General features: G+C 35.8%; 1 protein-coding gene across 2 annotated transcripts; it reads left to right on the forward strand.

The window, feature by feature from the left end:
• Positions 1 to 389: 389 nt before the first annotated feature.
• On the forward strand, positions 390 to 20,209 carry LOC125232540. 2 transcript variants are annotated; one of them, XM_048138258.1, is made up of 8 exons: positions 390 to 484; positions 565 to 606; positions 6,804 to 7,001; positions 11,602 to 11,780; positions 12,663 to 12,794; positions 15,954 to 16,157; positions 17,087 to 17,186; positions 20,067 to 20,209. In XM_048138258.1, the coding sequence occupies exons 2-8, from the start codon at positions 576 to 578 to the stop codon at positions 20,129 to 20,131; spliced, it is 909 nt and encodes a 302-aa protein (XP_047994215.1). In that variant the 5' UTR covers positions 390 to 484; positions 565 to 575; the 3' UTR covers positions 20,132 to 20,209. The 2 variants fall into 2 exon arrangements, with proteins under 2 accessions (XP_047994215.1, XP_047994207.1); XM_048138250.1 differs by lacking the exon at positions 20,067 to 20,209 and having other exon boundaries at positions 391 to 484; positions 17,087 to 18,318.
• The last annotated feature ends 362 nt before the right edge of the window (positions 20,210 to 20,571 follow it).

Raw genomic sequence — 20,571 nt, forward strand, 5'->3', positions numbered from 1 at the left:
TCTGTATTATTTCTAAAAAAACTCGTGATATTTTTATACACACACAAGTTAAACAGTCTACTGTTCTACAGGCTGCTTGGTGAGATAATAACATAAGTAGTATGTAAGTATTGTTTTGAAATTATTAGAATAAATATAAAAAGCTTGCATAATAATGAGGATGGCGTTCATATGGGTGTTTTCAGAAAATGTTTAAGTGTCGTTTCAAAACTGGCACCCTTAATGGAAACTGACATTCTTTTCTTAGCTACTCATGTTAATTGTCTACATGATTTTGTGAAAGCTCCCATATACCTATATTTTGAATGTTCAGCCATGTTTCAGAGTACCATCAACTCTCTATATTTCCCGTCTCCGCCTCTCTCTGGGGTCCAAGCGGTTCACTATAAATGTTAGTCTCTCGGCCATTCCTGCCATTGCCTCACCGTCAGCCGAGCCAAGGGGTCACACCCCCCACCACTTACATTTGTGAAAGTATTGGAAGGTTAGATTTCAGTGATTTGTGATTTTTATTTTGGTTTTGTCAATTTTTGATTTTATATAAAAGTGTCGTTGTGATTTCAGTTCGACTGAAAATGAAGACCAGGACGTTGTTATTATGTATTGGTAAGTCTTTTTATTATAATAATTAAAAATGATTAAAAACAAATAGGTAAAATTATATTAACCTTAATTTTCAATTAGGTAAATTTTTTTATAATAATATTAATGAATAGTATAAGGCAATAAAAGAAGTTCACATACTTTATAATTTAAAACTAGACAAATTATAATTATGTATTTATTTATAATTCATAATACGCCAATTTAAACATTTTAAATTACATACTTTAATAATATTTTTCATTATTTTTGTATTCCGTTCCTAAATGTTATTATGTAGATTTACTTATAAAGAAAATCATTGTTTTTTCTCAAAAATACCTACATCCTGAAAAAAATATCTAAACGTGAAAACTAATTGTCACCTAAACTTAAATTTACATATAGGTTAAAAATATGAAAGTAATGTTACAAAAACATCAAAGTCTATAAACAATTAAACGCACATAAATGATAACAAAACATTTTAAAAAAGTCAGCTCTTTTATGATATATCAGACAGGATGTAAGTTCCGATGACATCTACGACTGTAAACTCTACGAATGCGCATGAGTGGATGTTACGCAACTAGTGCTACGCCGTAGATCGAGCATTAGATGCGCGTCACATATGCCTCAGTTTCCTGCTACGAGCCTTAAAGATCTTGCAAAGTATTAATTTTATTTAATTTATCGTATGACTAGCGACCCGCCCCGGATTCGCACGGGTACTATACCTACATGTAAACCTTCCTCTAGAATCACTCTATCTATTAAAAAAAACCGCATCAAAATCCGTTGCGTAGTTTTAAAGATTTAAGCATACATAGGGACATAGGGACAGAAAAAGCGACTTTGTTTTATACTATGTAGTGAAGATGTTCTCTTTTTTGAAGATAAAATTTAATCAACTTTCAAACATTAGAGTTGTGTAAGTATAACGGTGATGGATGTAGTTTTTTTATACCAATTTTACAAATCAGTAGATGGGTTTCCACAAATAGGTCTTGGATATTTCGTGTGTTTATGAGCTTAATAGTTATGCAAACAATCAATTTTGTGCACTCGTAACACTTCTAATTTTATCTATGTGTTAGTCATTGTTATTTATAGAATCCCAGTACAAACGAAAGCTCACATTGGGATCTTTACTCACAAGCTGGACATATTATTATTCCATTTAACCTCTAAATATATGAAAAAGAAAATTGTCATCTGCGGGGACTGGAATATTGATGTCTTAAAAGATAGTCCATTTGCAAGAGATTTAAAAAGTACTCTGCAAAATCATAATTTTACAATCCATATAAATACCCCTACCAGGATAAACACATGCATTGATCAGATAGCCAGTAACGTAGATAATGTAAAAGCATGTACACATCAGCTATGCTTATCTGACCATGGCATGGCCCAGACGATTACTTTTAGTGTTAAGAAGAAAAATAAAAGCCTGAATTGGTTTGCTTACAAAAGAGATTTTAATAAAGGTAACATTGATAAATTCGTACAATGTATTTCAGCGCTTTCATTCTCTGAGGTCTGAGGTACTATTTTCAAGCGATCTTAAGGAAGCATTTACAATGTTTTATGAATTAGTGTGCTTATTTCATGATCTATGTTTTCCAGTCATAAAGGTCAAGATGAATAATCACTATAAGAAATCAAAATGGTTAACAAAAGGAATACGTAAGTCTTGTAGTATTAAGAGAAATTTGTACTTGCGATATAAATTGTCAAAAACAAACAAATTATATAATAGAACTCAATTCAAAAATTATAGCAATGCATTAAAAAAATGTATTATTAAGTCACAAAAAATCAGCAACACGAATTATATATCTTGTAATAAAAATAAATGTAAGGCTACATGGGACATAATATCGGCCAACTTATCGAGTGCAAAAAGTCATAATGAAATTGACTCTTTGAATTTTAATAATATGACATTTAATAATCCAAAAGATATTTGTAATTTAATTAATGATTATTTTATTAACATCACCACAACAAAATATAATGTGAATAGAAAGGCATTAAATGTAACTAATAATATTAATAATTATTCCTCTTCAATATTTTTAACACCTACTGATGCCAATGAAGTATTTAAAATCATACTGTCACTTAAAAGTAGTAGAAGTTCTGGGTATCATGACATTACAACATATATCCTTAAGCTGATTGCACCATGGATATGTCACCCTATGGCACATATTATTAATCTTTCATTCGAACAAGCGGTTTTTCCTGAGCAGCTTAAGCTGTCCGTGGTAAAGCCCCTATTTAAAAAAGGAGACCGTAAAGACCCAAATAATTATAGACCAATAACAATTGTTCCAGTTATTTCCAAAATAATTGAGAAAGCAATGTGTAAAAGACTAACTGGATTTTTAGAAAAAAACGGTCTAATACAGGCAGAACAATATGGCTTTAGAAGAGGACTCTCCACTGAGTTAGCTTGCTTTAATTTAGTCAAATATATATCTGAAGGTTTGAATAGCAAATGTCCAATATTGTCAATATTCTTAGACTTAAGCAAAGCGTTTGACTGTGTTGAACATGGTAAGCTCCTTGCAAAGCTTGAATGCTATGGGATCAGAGGCGTTGCACTCGAATGGATAAAAAGTTATTTATCACAAAGGAAACAGTGTACTGAAATAGTCAAATTAGAAAAAGTAGGTAGGAGTTATGTTAAAACCAAATACCGGTCAGATTTTCTTGATGTAAAACTGGGCGTCCCCCAGGGGAGTAACTTAGGTCCTCTATTGTTTTTGGTCTACATCAATGATTTGCCTCAAGCTATCTCGCATAAGTGTATACTATTTGCCGATGATACAACTTTATTAATAAGGGGTGATTACGCTGATACATACGAAACTGTCGTAAATAATGCATTAGTTGACATTAAAAATTGGACATGTAAAAATAATTTAAATATCAATATGACAAAGACATTTTTTATTCAATTCTACTCATATAATAGTGATCCAATTAAATTAAATATCAATTATAATAATTTATCAATATCCAAATGTGAAAATATTAAGTTTTTAGGTTTATTCATTGACCAGCATCTCAACTGGAAGGTACATGTAAATTCTGTGTGTAGTAGACTAGATAGGTTTGTCTTTGCGCTAAGAAAATTAAGAAATACAGTAAACTTTGAAGCAGCGGTCACAGCCTATCACGGCGTGGTATCTTCAGTTCTAAATTATGGACTATTACTGTGGGGAAATTCTGTTGATTTCGAACGAGCATTTATATTGCAAAAGAAATGTGTCCGTGCAATAATGAAAGCCTGGGTAATGGATACCTGCCGGCCGCTATTTCAGAAATGAAAAATATTACCACTGCCTTGCATGTATATTAAAAAAGCACTGTTGCTTGTAAAAAGCCGTCCAGACTTATTCCATATGAGATCGGAGTATTTCTCAAGCCAAAGAACCCAATACCAAAACCTTCTATACCAACCTCGGTGCAACTTGGATATATATAAGAAGAATGCGTACAACATGTGCATAGTTATTTATAATAGTCTTTCCGATACTATTAAGACACTAAATGCTCTAGAGTATAAGAAGAAAGTCACCAGTTTTCTTCTAGAACACTGTTTTTACAGCGTGAAAGAATATTTAGAATATGATAGTTGATAGAATTAGAATGATTAAAATTAAAATATTAAGCATGTATTACGTTGTGAATCTTTTATTATGAATTATGTTGTTGAAATGGAATTGAATTTTAAATTATAGCTATATTTAGTATAGGTATAATATAGTATTTTTATGTAAAATATTTTGCATGTCGTTTTGTGCGACTGAATACTATACACCATCCTACATAATAACACCTGTGTATTCTAGAAATAAGTATTCTTGCAAATAAACGATTTATCTTATCTTATCTTATCTAAAATGTGATATCAAAAATATTTCACACATGATTTTTTAATTACAAAGTAAAAATTTAAAATATGTGTATGTATATTTTTTCAATTTAAATACATATGTATATTGTAAAAATAATATAATTTTTGTAGCATTTTTGACAGACTTCTGTTTTCAAAAAATAGATGTTTAAACTGTTAAAAGTTATAGATTTATCGTCAAACTAACCATACGTGAATTAGGGCATTATAATTTTTAAACGTGTAGGTATCTAATATCAAAAACATATATAACTCCGTATAGACAGATAAAGTCTAAGAAAAAAACGTACCTCAGTACCATACAGAAAAAGTTACGGTGGCCTAGATGGCATTGCACCTTTGGGGTACGCTCAGCTAGATGGCGCTAATCTAATATGAATATTTGACATTTTAACACATATCAAGCTAAGAATATGGGCCAAATTGTCAAAACTGAGGTTCAAAAGTTTCAAGCCTGTGTCAAGAGATGGCAGTCTATGCACTGTGATTACACATTTTACTTCGATAGTAATTCTCTTAATACTCGATCCTCTTTGCTAATATAAACAAACACACATACGAGTACTTGATTGTGATAACGGGTGAAACCCAACCTTCTTTCCTCGTAAAAGTGAACACGTACAATGTAACAGAATCGGAACTATCGTTAGCACGCATTTCCTCGACAAATTACATAAACTAATTACAATAAAATTACTCGTTATTACACGCAATCGGGTTACGATCGTTTCGATAATTCTTTTTTTGAATTGGTCTTATTAGGCGATTTTACTGATTTTATAATTCAGCAGTTCTCAAAAAGTTTGCACATAGCCACGTCAGCAAATTTAATTGATCCTATTTTGTTACCAACGTTTAGTTTTATAAGTCGACTTTCGTAAGATATATACAGGATAATTGTTATAATTAAGAAAATATAGATACTAGAGAATCTTAATGACGACATAAAACTTACTAAAATCTCAATTCATCAATAAAGATCTTGGTAAAAAATAGGAATTTAACTTTTCCTTAATTTTTGTACAAACTTTTTGAGAACTGCTGAATTCCTAGTTCTACATATGTTTTCTAATATTAGGTTATAGTTTAAAATAGCTGAAAAGTAACAGTGTGTCTCATATTCTAATATTAGGTTATAGTATAAAATAGCTATCAGGTAAAAGTAAAAAATGGAAAAAAATGTGGTCGCTGAAATTTTTTTTCATTGTCTCAGTAGTATTGTTGGATACTTTTAAAAATGAATAAGGGTTTGCTAAGATCGTTTTTTGATAATATTTATATTTTCGGAAATAATCGCTCCTAAAGGAAAAAAAGTGCGTCCCCCCTCTATTTTGAACCATATGTTTAAAAAATATGAAAAAAATCACATAGAACTTGTTTCTAGGAAAATTGTTTTGAACTTGATAGGTTCAGTAGTTTTTGAGAAAAATACGGAAAACTACGGAACCCTACACTGAGCGTGGCCCGACACGCTCTTGGCCGGTTTTTAAATCTTATGCCATTTGTTAATAAATATGACAGTAGGATTTTAGCGTGTCGAGTACTGGCAATTTTGCTTTAATTGATAAGAATGATAAGATAAGATGTACCATGTATGTACTTGTACCGTAATATAGTAATGATATCAAAGACATGCATAATATGTTACAATGTATTATGATGATTATGTTGTTGCAATGTCTTACGCGTGAATTATGACTATTATGAGTGCTCGGCGTCGTTAAATTAACTAATATGGATAGTAATCAAAGAAAATGTACTAATAAAAATAAAAGTATCGGCAACGGCATTCGACATTCTTGCAAAAACGGGGAAGACATATATCTGCACTAGTTAAATATGTACTTTGCGAAAATGTTTTCACTGGGCTATGTAGACTATGCTATGTTTTCATACTGTGCTACGCCAAGTGCCTTTAGAGCTTATATTAGCCGATATACTTGCTTACTGCTAAATTTCTGCAAAATTAGGACAAATACAGTAGTGATTTATCTTAATTTTCTCAGACCTGTATTTTTTATAAAGTTACGTACCTATGTTTATTTATTCCCCACTAGCTTTTGCCTGCGGCTTCGCTCGCGTTAGAAAGAGACAAAATGTAGCCTAAGTCACTTTCCATCCCTTCAACTATCTTCATTTAAAAAATCACGTCAATTCGTCGCTCCGTTTTGCCGTGAAAGATGGACAAACAAACAGACATACACACTTTCCCATTTATAATATAAGTATGGATTCTTAGATTTTTTCTTCATTTGTTATCTGTACATTTAAAAAAGTTTTGTTTCCTCAGCTGTGGCGCTAGCGTCATCCGCGCCGGTGCCCGAGCCAGAGCCCCAGCACGTCGAGTACGACTACGAGTACGAGAATGCCGCCGCGCCCGCGCAAGCCCAGGCACAAGCGCAGGAACCTCAGGAGTCCGCTAGCCACTATGACGCTTACATCCAGGATGTTAAGGCTGCGGCCAGCGGCGGCCACAGTGCTAAGAAAGGTACTTGATGCTCGGTTGTTACTAATTGTATGTCTCCGAAGCTATTGCCGCACTCGTGCAAGCGCAAGCAAAGAAACCTCAAGTCCACTAGTCATTATGACTCTTACATCCAGGATGTTAAGGCTGCGGCCAGCGGCGGCCACGGTGCTAAGAAAGGTACTTGATGCTCGATTGTTACTAATTGTATGTCTCCAAGCTATTGACGCACTCGTGCAAGCGGAAGCAAAGAAACCTCAAGTCCACTAGCCATTATGACTTACATCCAGGATCTTAAGGCTGCGGCCAGCGGCGGCAACGGTGCTAAGAAAGGTACTTAATGCTCGATTGTTACGACATAGTTGTATGACTCCGAAGCTATTGGCGCACTCGTGCAAGCGCAAGCAAAGAAACCTCAGCAGTCTGCTAGCCACTATGACGTACACGTCAAAAGAAACCTCGAAAGTCCACTAGCCACTATGACGTGCAGGTTTCTTTGCTACTACTAAATCTTAGTGACAAAGAAACCTCAAAAGTCCACGGCCACTGATGTATTTTCAGCATTTGCGTGCATACGGCGAAACCTCAGGAGTCTCTAGCCATTATGAAGCGTTCATTCAGGATGTGAAGGCTGCAGCCAGCGGCGGCAACAGTGCTAAGATGATGTCTGAATGCGTGAAGTAAAGCTGTTTGTAAGTAATTTGGTATCTACATTATATGACAGGGGTAGTTGTCATATGTATGAAGGAGCACAGTTCGTCTGAAGGCTGCGGCCACCGCACATAGGGGTATTTCACTAAAAAACCTGGCCATTACTCGATACAAATAAGAAAAAATAAAAATAAATTAAAATAGCATATTTGGATTGACACAATGGAACTACTTATAAAAATGTATATAAATAATTTTGGCCAGCTTTTTTAGTCAAATACCCCTATGTGCACCGGTGACGATGGTGGTGCTACAATAATCTCTCATTAAGTGTGATTAAGTGTGACGCCTGAATTTGCGGTCCTGTGAAGTATGATAACAAGATCTCAGGAATCGCTGAAGTAGTAACTCTGGTGATCATGTGAAAAGCATCATGTAGCATTGGTGTATGTATGCGTGCCGACGGCGGTGGAGCTAAGAAAAGTAGGTTCCTTTTTACGTATGCAGTGCGGCTGTCCTGCCGTTGCGTACCTACGTATACAAAGTAGTGACCAGATATTTGATTTGATTTTCGAAATTTTATCACTCGCTCCTCAAAGTTAAAACACAGTGACAACGTTCGTTTACATTTTTCTTTTCATTGACAGAAGATACAAGTTTTTTTCAAAGTAGTGACGATATTTGATTTGATTTGGTTTTTCACTCGGTGACAAAGTTCGTTTAACCTTCATGAAAACCCTCGCCACGCTCATGATTTCAAAGTTGGAATCTGTTGCTGGCTTGGATAAAATAACATAGCCAAATAAAAATAAGTACCTACCTATTTGTTCTTTTTTGTTTGCACTTGCAATTCAAACGTTTTTCCCACTCCCAGTGCCTTAAACCCCTGCAATGCTCAAGATTCTACCCGCTACGCTCATGCTTTAGCTTAAGGTCATTATAGTTCGAGGAGTAAACGTTATTATTATAACATAACAAATATACATATGAGTTATAACGTTACTTCATTTCATACATATAAGTAAATATTGTAAATTATTTTTGATGACCTAACCTGGTAACACAGTTTATTAATTAATAAGAAGGTATTTTATTTACTTACATGTCACACTAAAATTCAAATCAATAAATACAAAATACAATTAATTCATTGGGTATGGAAATATCAAAATTTAGTCAATTTTGAAACCTGACAACAATAGATAAAGTTCAAAATAGGACGGGAAATATAGATATTACTTTTGCCAAATTAAGTTAAAGTACTTACATATTTAAAAATATATAATTATACATACATATGTATTCAATATGAAAACCTACAAGAACCTGCGTGTATCTACAATTCATTTACTTACAGAAAAGTTAATAGCAGATGTAGTATTTGAATTATGAATAGAAGCTAATAGGTTAATGGACTATAACTAATAATATTAAGACAGTGTTATTTAAGTAAGTTTTTTCTTTTAAAGCAATGTATACGGTGTTAGGGATTTTGATGCGGTTTTTAGGGTTCCGTAGTCAACTAGGAACCCTTATAGTTTCGCCATGTCTGTCTGTCCGTCCGTCCGTCCGTCCGTCCGTCCGTCCGTCCGTCCGTCCGTCCGTCCGTCCGTCCGTCCGTCCGCGGATAATCTCAGTAACCGTTAGCACTAGAAAGCTGAAATTTGGTACCAATATGTATATCAATCACGCCAACAAAGTGCAAAAATAAAAAATGGAAAAAAATGTTTTATTAGGGTACCCCCCTTACATGTAAAGTGGGGGCTGATATTTTTTTTCATTCCAACCCCAGCGTGTTATATATTGTTGGATAGGTATTTAAAAATGAATAAGGGTTTACTAAGATCGTTTTTTGATAATATTAATATTTTCGGAAATAATCGCTCCTAAAGGAAAAAAAAGTGCGTCCCCCCCCCTCTAACTTTTGAACCATAAGTTTAAAAAATATGAAAAAAATCACAAAAGTAAAACTTTATAAACACTTTCTAGGAAAATTGTTTTGAACTTGATAGGTTCAGTAGTTTTTGAGAAAAATACGGAAAACTACGGAACCCTACACTGAGCGTGGCCCGACACGCTCTTGGCCGGTTTTTTTAAATAGACTGATTCTTAAAGAAGGTTTATACACCGTGTTTCACTTAACACTAAAAACCTGAAAACACTTTGTTCAGAATCGAGAGTAGAATCGATTGAGCTATATCTTGATGGGGGTAATATTTTTATTTAAATTAGTATTATTAGTTATTTTTTACGTGCCCATTCTATTGTACTCGTAATACAACATTGTGTATATCGCATTGCTAGAGGTTGTTTACCTTTTTTCAGTATTTAGGGGTATTAATACTGGCCGGTTACTTGGACGATTATTTTTTCCGCTACTAGTTTGACGTTGTTTGTCAGTTTAATCTTAATGTTTATCATAAGTCATAACAAATTGAACTCGTATCTAATTACAACCTTGTCATTTTGAATATTGAGTTTATTTGCTTACTTTATAAAAACTAAACGTATGTTTTATGCAAGCAGGAACACTGAGGATCGATCATTCACAACGACTACATGCTTCAGTTATGCAACTGTAACAACACTAACAACAGACGCGTCAGTAAATTGTTGTGTTAACAAGTGGTCATGACTCATGATATATAGGAAGATTATTCTTGCACTATTTAAACAGAATAACCGGGTTTATTTAATACTAGCTTCTGCCCGTGGCTTCGCTCGCGTTAAATTCTACTATTGCCGAATTTTCCATACAAACTTCCACCCGCCGTTTTAGGGAAGTGGGGGAGGGGGTTAGAAAGAGACAAAAAGTAGCCTATGTCACTCTCCATCCCTTAAACTATCCCCACTTAAAAAATCACGTCAATTCGTAGCTCAGACACACACACTTTCCCCAATTATAATATTAGTATGGATGTAATAACCTAATCACAAAACTAAAATTTTGAAAAAACTCCTGACATAGTTAGATTTTCAGGAAACATGGCTAAGAACACTCCCGACTAACTCAGCTTTCAAACAAAACAAAAACTAAATCGGTTCATCCGTTCGGGAGCTACGATGCTACAGACAGACACACACACGGACGGACAGACAGACAGACACGTCAAACTTATAACACCCCGACGTTTTTTCGTCGGGGGTTAAAAACGGGTTACTCACTTATAAAAATAGTTTAAATCAGAAATTTGAAAATGATGTTATGGAGCGAAACATGTCGAGCAACGAGCAAAAGTGACTTACCCGTTTTTAGGGTTCCGTAGTCAACTAGGAACCCTTATAGTTTCGCCATGTCTGTCTGTCCGTCCGTCCGTCCGTCCGTCCGTCCGTCCGTCCGTCCGTCCGTTCGTCCGTCCGTCCGTCCGTCCGTCCGCGGATAATCTCAGTAACCGTTAGCACTAGAAAGCTGAAATTTGGTACCAATATGTATATCAATCACGCCCACAAAGTGCAAAAATAAAAAATGGGAAAAAATGTTTTATTAGGGTACCCCCCATACATGTAAAGTGGGGGCTGATTTTTTTTTTCATTCGAACCCCAACGTGTGATATATTGTTGGATAGGTATTTAAAAATGAATAAGGGTTTACTAAGATCGTTTTTTGATAATATTAATATTTTCGGAAATAATCGCTCCTAAAGGAAAAAAAAGTGCGTCCCCCCCTCTAACTTTTGAACCATATGTTCAAAAATTATGAAAAAAATCACAAAAGTAGAACTTTATAAAGACTTTCTAGGAAAATTGTTTTGAACTTGATAGGTTCAGTAGTTTTTGAGAAAAATACGGAAAACTACGGAACCCTACACTGAGCGTGGCCCGACACGCTCTTGGCCGGTTTTTACATATCTATTATGTTGTCAGTGTCTCATGGAAGTTTTGCTATTATAAACAAATTGTTTCCGATAAAAGATGGGGGTCAGCAGTTTATTTTCCTCAGACTTTAAAACTAAGCAACTAAATTTTCCTCCAGGTTACAGTCAAGGTAGCGGCCTCCGAACGATAGCTGTCGGCTCTGCCAACCAGGCTAAGACCGCGCTGGGCAACCAAAACGCCGCTGGTCACCAGGCCGCCTACGTGGCCAAGAATACCCTGGCTCAGTCCGCTGCGCAAGCTAGCGCGACCGCGCAGGCTGCGCTTGCTGGCAAACAGGTCAGTAGCAAGTAACATATATGAAATGTAAGACGATTCACGACAGATCGCTCGGGGGGCGTAGCCGAATGCCATTTCTGCGACTCGAAATGCCACCGAAACGCCGCAGAAATGTGGTCTGGCTATGTCGCGATAGCGATAGCGATAGATAGCTACGAAAGAGATATTATCGTGAGCGTTTCGTGAGCGTTTGTGCATTCGGCTACTGACACTGGGCTCTGGGCGTTCGACAATTTGTTTTAGATGAAGAATAATGCTTGCTGGCAAACAGGTCAGTGGCAACTGATATGATATATACATAAATATAAGACTACTGATGCAATAACGCTCCGGATTTGGACGTACGACGACCCATGGATGATTGTTCAGCCTTATGGGCCCTTGTCCTGGCCGTCCTAGTGAGTCATTATTTATTGTAATAACAATGGAAGAGTCAGGTACTGTGTCCTCTGAGTAAACACAACTCCAACCCAACCAACCGCCCAACTTGTAACCCCTTACACACGAGATCAATAGGTAACTGGGAAGGCAAGCACATCTTCGCCGGCATTGAATGCTCAATGTACAAACCTCACATTTTTCAACTCAGTTGCCTAAAACATACATCATAGTTAGCCGTTAACGTTGGCGTCACCGGTAGGTACGTATCACAAACATAAAAGACCAATCAGTTACAGTAATGTACATTAAATTCATACAGTAGGTACATTAAATTCATAAAACGTCGAAGGTACAAAATAATCGCGATGACTGCTCTAAGTCACTGATCCTACATTATTAGTTTCGAATGGCCTTTTCTGTCAACGATAAACATCAGGCTAAGCCTCTTGAATATCAACGAATTCCGGACACAATGTTACTAACAATAACATTCCTATCCAGGTGATCCTATCAGGCCTGGAGCAACAGGTCCGTGACGCCAAGGTGGCCCTGCAAGGTGAAGAGATGCAGCTGCAGCAGGCCAAGCGAGCGGCTCAGGCGGCGGCTCAGGCGGCCCAGCAGGCTATGCACCAAGTAAGTATACCACGCACTGTTAAAAAATAATCATTCACTCAATTTCAGTAGGTATATGTGCATTTTTATGAAAAGGCTTTGTTTCGGAAACCTAAAAACAATTTTTATTAAAATGGATTAAAATGACGGACCAGAGCGTTCGAAAAATTGTATGTATTTTCATATTAATTATGTAACTAGGCGTCACAAAAGTGACACCCAAAATGTGTAGGAGACACTTTATTTTTCGATCTCCGTTATTCTGAATCAAACAAACCGAAACAAACGATAGTTTTTAGACAAAAAGCAAATGGTTATTAGTAATCATAACTTCCATCGCCCTAGCTACCCACATACTCACGCCTGCATTCCCAAACGGGGTAAATAGAGTACATTAAACTGCTCAAGTTTCAGTGCCGCTCTTGACAATTATTCGGCTTACTTCAACTTCTATTGAACCCTTTCAAACTATGTTCAAATACTTATCCGGTCACCGATTTCTTACTTCAATTATTGACCTTCCTAATTCTTTGCATAATTAAATAGAAAAGCTTTGGTAGCTATCGATATGACAATGAACTTTTTGTTACTTATGCAAATGCAACAAACTACTACTTAAGAAATAATGGTAAAAACATACTAAAAGGTGCTGACTGAAACACTTGGGCAAAAAGTTAGTTGCGTAAAGTTAAAGACAAGTCAACGTCGAAACCGCTTTACGTAAGTTTGGTCAAATTGCTACAACGACAATTTTATATTGAAAATTAAATGTTATTATCGTAAAGGCATACCTACTGTTAGCGAAAATATGGGGCTCCTTTTCGTACTGGTTCCCAGCAGGTGCGTCTTAAAATCAACATGAAACTGTAATTAATATTCCGTATTTTTTTATTGTATTATTAGTAGCCTGAACGGGTTAAGAATGGTCGTAGAAGGCGATATGATATGTAAATTGTCTTCGGTTACCGCGAGAGGCTGGCAACCTGTCACTGAAATGCCAAAACTATTTGTCAAACGTGGCCCTGATGTATTTTAAATTCATTTTATACAGGCGATTGTAATCCGTATTCCATAGTTTATTATTAGTTGAATGAATGATGAAATGATGTAGTTAAAGAATAGAACTTATAAATATAATAAATAAAATATCTCTAATTAATACATGCACTCATTCCTAAATTTATGTATAGAAAATTTGTTATTAAATAAATATAATTTAATTTTACGCCACCTCGCAATTTTGCAAATAATTGGTAAAATCCACTCTTGCGCAGCTCCGCTTTTGTCACGTGCGTCATGTCACAACAGATTGATTGCTAAACCAAATTAAATAGCTAATTAACTTCGATCTCTACTATCTAAACTTTAACGGTTTTTTAAACGTTATTATTACAATAAATAAAAATATAACGGTTATTTTTGGGTTTGGACACACATTAAACATGCACATTTGACAAACGTAAATTATGTGTAGTTTAGTGTATTTCTTTAATAATTATAAATTTCTTTTTTTGTTACGTGAACCGATATGAATTTAATAATGATCGTCGAATAGCGCTGCATTCTGAATGAGAACATTATTTACTTATTACGAATAGTAGATATTATATAAACTAGATGTGGGTCATGTTATAAAGTAGTTCAAGTTCAATAGCTTATTATCACGGTATTATTAGACTGTTACTTATTGCGCTGAAGAAATGTCATTTTTTTCTAAAGTTATTCCGACGCTGTTACGCCTCAGTGCAGTTGAATTACTAGCAATTTATTGTGGGACATGCATTGTGAGCATTGTGACCAATTTTAGTAACCATCTGTCTTAACACTCACCTAATTTTTTTTTAACTTTTTTAGATAAATAGTACTTAGATTGTACAACAAGGGCATAAAGCAGGCATTGTATACATTTTTCGTTGCATGTAATTTTTATTTGTGAATCTGTGTAATTGTATACTGTACAACCTATGGACTAAGGTTGTCTGCAATAAATCATTTATTACTATTACAAAATCGATAACTCTTTAATAAATGTCAATAAATCTTAGATCAGTATTTGGGCCATTTTTTTTTAACCCCACCCCATTTTTTTTGGATTTGGAAATTTTTATATGTGATTTCCACTCAGAATCACGAGCTCTTTCAATCCTAATAGAGAAAAAAAGTGTCCCAAGGTTTTTTCCCATTCCGCTACCATTTTTTCATACATTTTGTATGGCGGTGACGGAATGGAAGGTGTGAAAAATGTATGGAAATCTTGGGACATTTTTTTTCTCCTATCAGGATCGAAAGACCTCGTGATTCTGAGTATGATCGCGTAAAAATACCCATGTTACAAAAAAAGGGGTGGACAAATTTGAAAAAAATGGCCCATTTTACAAGCAGAAATGTCTAATAAAATAACGATAGTACGTAAAAAAATATTACAAAGAAAAAATAAAGTAATAAAAATGTATGCTTACGGCGGGACTGAATCCGTCCAATTATTATTTTAACCGAAATTGAACGCGTAAAATTTTCTATTTTTTTCTTCAATATAAACAAACTAAAATTTCTTTAAGGGTCATGAGTCATCGGTCGTGGGTTTAATAATGTTATTTGTAAGTTAGTAACGTATCCTTGTGCATGTTACAATACCACAAGGAACCTAATACATGAGAAGTTCATTGCCACGCATGATCTACTGGTGTTACATCGACCACTTCCTTGTTTTCTCTCGTACATATCATGAAAGTGTAAGTTATGGCTCCAGTATCTAATTAATAATTAAACAGTTGAACGATCACTTAGTATAAATCAGGTAGACTAGGTAGAAAAAAAACTTGTTAGCTTTTCATCATACCTAATGGTTAAGAATATTGTTAATTTGTTGCTTAGAGCATCATAGTTATACACTTACCTACCCCAATGTTTTCACTACTTGTGCTTCAAAGTTCCTATTACAGTACAGTAGGTACTTCACTTCTGTAGTCAGTTATTTCTCCATATCGATGTCTGTTCTAGCTTGGCTTGAGGTACTCTTCAATATATAACCAAATGGTACCTACCACACTTAGTAATTAAAACCTTAGTATTCCTTAGACGGCCGTTGACGCCGACGATCGCAACATATGCAACGCAATAAGGAAGCCACTAAAAAATAAACCTCTGAACAACACTAACATCTTCATTTCAATATTCCAGGTAAACGTGATCCAAGCAGCGTTGAACGCCGCTCAGGCGACGTCAGAGAACGCCAACGAAGCCGCGTCTCAAGCGGCCGGCGAGCTCGGTGCCCAAACTGCCATGGTTGGCGCGGCGCGGCAGAGGCTAGGCTCCCTTCAGGAGCAGCTGCACGGAGTCAGGATCGACTTCGAGGCTACCCAGGCTGCGGCTAGGAAGGCGCAGGTATGTACTTGAGCCAATCGCTTAAAGGCTTGATGACGACTCCGCGGCACCGACAGTGACGAGCAGCAGTCATATGTGGGAACGAAAGGTCGACTTGCCGTGTCTTGCAAGGAACGTACCTAATACAGCAGAGATGTCAGGCTGTTGCAGACTGTCAGCCTCAACATTGGATTGGATTCCGGCATGAACAGCTAGGTATCGTTATTATACTGAGTCTATGAAGAGCCCATCGCCCTGCAGTGCTACATGCTGAAATAAGGACCCGAGTTCGAGGTTACGTGGAGTGCTCTCAGGTACTTAAATAGTAGACCTAATCTCTCGAGAATGACTGGTAAAAGAGTTTCAAACGATAACTTAATTTTTTGATAAAAATAATTATATAATTTGATTTTACTAAACACCTAATATCCAATTTTACACTGATTATATATTCATTTTAGTTTCTTATTTTGTTTCAATTCGAAGTAGGAACTAAAATAATGAAATATACAAATGAAATAACTAAGTGCACTTTGGTACACAGGTATCGAAGGAATCACCAATGCTCGTATTCGAAGACATAACGATTGATATCACCTTTTGAGCCACCAACTGCTAAAAACTCTTTTTGTAAAATTGAAATAAACCTAGTCAAAATGATCTCTTCTTTTTTTTTCTTTTCCTCACTTCATACTCTATGATTTATTATTTCATTCGACGTTTGACGTCGTTAAATTAGACTAGGTAGGTCCCCCAGATAAATATGTGGTGTGATCGCCGTGTCCCACTGGGTGCAATGGCAATGTATTGTAGATACAAGTCCTGTCAGCATTGCGTTTTACATTGATAACGGGGCGCATAACACTATTCTCAAACACCTCCTTTACGATCCGTAGACAAACTATTCGAATCTTTAAGATTGTAACTGAAGCAACACCATTTATCCGCAGGCTGCTGCCCAACAAGCCCAAGCGAACGCAGCGGAGGCGGCGGCGAAGGCCGCGGCGGCCGGGCTCAGCGCCAACCACCCGAAGGACGTCTCGCACGAAGGTACGAGCTACGAGGAGTACACTCTGCCCGCGCAGGAAGCGCCGCAGGAGTACTATATCAACGTCCCGTCGAACTACAAGCACTAGTAGCTAAGCTTTAGTCTAATCTGGATTTGAAGTTGTTTTGTTTTAATTTGGATCATTGGGAATAGTAAGACTGGGTCACCGTCTTTTGTTTTAAAAGCCATATTTTGGACATACCATTTTACTTTAGAAACCATTATGCCCAAGTATAACATCTTGACATTTACGTATTTTAGTTTAGAAAATAGCGGGAAATTTGCTAAAAATATATATCTATATGATGAGGTGTTAAATATTTACATATTAATATGCATAACATATACTTACCTACTACAATTAGTGCGGCCGCACTTTATTTCAACAGTATTACCGTTATTCAATAATCAACGAAAATAAATTACCTAGACGAAAAGAGGTCCAGATACATACTTACTTATAATTCCCAATGATACAAATTATTAAATAAACTATCAACTCCAGATTACAAACAACAAAGTTAACATGAGAATAGGAAGCCATAATTTATTTAGACATAGTAGTATGTTTAAGTGATTCAGTTAATCTGTTCTTAACTTCAGTCATTTTGCTCTCAAGGTATCCTATTCTTATTTTAACTACATAAACAAAATGTAAATAATAGGTTTTCTACCTAGTTGTTCAAGTTTGAATTTTTTTACGAAACTTTTTTGTGATATTTTTTTTACTTGATTTTTATAGCTTTTTTTATAAATTTTACTTATTTATTTACAGTAGACCGAAGTGAGTTTTTATATTATCAATATTATCATGCAAATGACAATACATGTACAATATAATTATAAAGTAAATAACAACACTAATCTGACGCCAGTGAGCTTTGGTAAAAATAGTATAAGTAAAATAAGATGTTAATTACTATCACGAATTGCAATAACAATAACTAATTAATTTGGATTTTTACAAAAAGTTATGTAATAAAAATGAGGAGCCATAAATGGCAATACTCAGGAACTATCTTATAATTCTTATACTATTTCAACCGTAAGCAACCAAAATTAAGTGCGATGTCCAACTGCTGAATGCTGGAAGCAAACAAATGTATAAATGTTAAATAAAATATTTTGTGATAACATGTTATTTTAATAACTTGACTGTTTCTGACTGTTACTTGACTGCTCTTGACTCATACTCTGACTGGACGACATCTCACTTGATTCTCACTTCTAAATCTATGACTATTGACTGACTAACTTCTGTTTACGCTATTTTTCACTTTTCGTAATAACGTTATTCCCTAGTCAACATACCGTTGGCTCTCGAATAACGGTTACGGAGATTGAAAAGTCAGCACTGACTAAAAACCTTGTGACTAACAGATATTCAGCCTTTATTCTGTGGCTATCATTGACTGATCGTTAACACAACTGATTACCCTACTGGGTTGACTCGGTTAAGTCTGCCAACGATACTATGGAATAAAGAGTGCTTTAGAGACAAAACGTCAGCTCTAAGACGACTTAACACCTTGTGACTAACCCAGATATATGGAAAGTGGTAAGTGTTTTTCATTTTATATATTTCTGTAGTATCTAAGTAGCTACAGTATATAAACTGTAAAACAGCCGTTGGTTACGGCCGGTAGGGTAGGCAAAAAAAGCAGTCTAATTTCTTAATTTCATAGAAAATGAAATAAGACTTCTATAAAATCCAACTGGCCTTAAAACGGGTAAAGAAAATTAACGTGACATTTTACAATGTGACGAGAAACACTACATGGACACATGGACACTATATTATTAACCGCCTTCCAAATCTCAAGGGAAGGGGTTCTCAATTCGTCTGTATGTTTTTTTTTTTTTCTTTAATGTTTGTCCTCGATATCTCCGTCGTTACTGGACCGATTTTGAAATTTTTTTTTTTGATTGAATGTATATGCATACAGATTGGTCCCATTTTTCTCAGAACCCAGTTCTGATGATGGGATCCTGGAGAAATCGAGGGAACTCCTCAAATCTGAAAGGCATACATATGGTGATTTTTGTGTTTTTAAAGGAACAGCATGCATTTACGTACGAAACAGAGACATTTCGTGCAGTGGAACTCCTGATGATGGTCAGAATGGAACTCCTCAAATCTGAACGGCACACTTATAGTGACTTTGGTATTTTATTTTATTAAGAACAGCATGCACTTACGTCCAGAACAGTGACATTTGGTGCAGTGGAAGTGCTGATGATGGTCAGAACGGAACTCCTCAAATCTGAACGGCACACTTGTAGTGACTTTGGTATTTTTATAAGAACAGCATGCACTTACGTCCAGAACAGTGACATTTGGTGCAGTGGAACTGCTGATGAAGAGTGAGCCGCCCCTGGTTAGAGTTCCGTTCTGATAATCATTCTCATCTGTAAGTACTTCAGAATCATCCAAATTTCAAAATTGGTTCAGAAATGACGGAGATATCGAATAACAAACATTAAAAAATATACAGACGAATTGATAACATAATCCAACATTTGAAAGTATTTATCACCAGATTTATCAAAGGAAGGCGGTTTTTTTTTCTTAAAAATTATTTTGTGCTATTGATTTCTACCTCTTTAAGGTGCTGTTACACGGGCAACACAATTGCCAGCAATTCACATACCATTGCCGCGTTCGTTCAATACGCACCAACTAACTATGGAGCAAATGCGGCAATGGTATGCTAATTGTTGGCAATTGTGTTGTCCGTGTAACAGCACCTTTAATTCTGATTTGATGAACAAACATGAATTTTATTGTACCTACTTATCTAATATGCCTATTCACTGGCAAGAATGTTCTAAAACCATATAATAATAAATCGTTGTTTAAACGTAAAATGCATATTTCACAGAAATAGTACAAGAGCCCGCTGAGGAAGAGGAAGAAGAAGAAGACTGCGACAACTGCGATGAATAAATTACGCAAAGAGCCGCCTATTAATTTATATGCCATCACTTTGTTTTCTTATTTTAGTTTATACATTGTTAAGTATTTTTAAGTTTTTATAATGCGAATAAACTTTACTTAAACTATTGGTTTTTATTTGTATCGTAGCGTAGTTATCCTTATCAGGGTGCGTAGCCGAATGGCACAAACGCTCACGAAACGAAACGCTAGTAGATATCTATCTCTATCGCTCTTGCGTATTGGCGCGACAGAGCCATCTTTCGCGGCGTTTCGTTTTCGTTTCGTGTCGGAGAAATGCCATTCGGCTACGGGCCAGAGACCCAACCACGTTCGACATGTTGCCTACCCTGTCACACTTAGGTATTACGCACACAAGTGCGACAGAGAGGCAATACGTCGAACGTGGTTCGCGATAGGCTCTCATTTTATCGTTACGAAATAGGGAGAAA

This window comes from Leguminivora glycinivorella, chromosome 1 (assembly GCF_023078275.1).
Source record: "Leguminivora glycinivorella isolate SPB_JAAS2020 chromosome 1, LegGlyc_1.1, whole genome shotgun sequence".
Taxonomy (NCBI): Eukaryota; Metazoa; Arthropoda; class Insecta; order Lepidoptera; family Tortricidae; genus Leguminivora; species Leguminivora glycinivorella.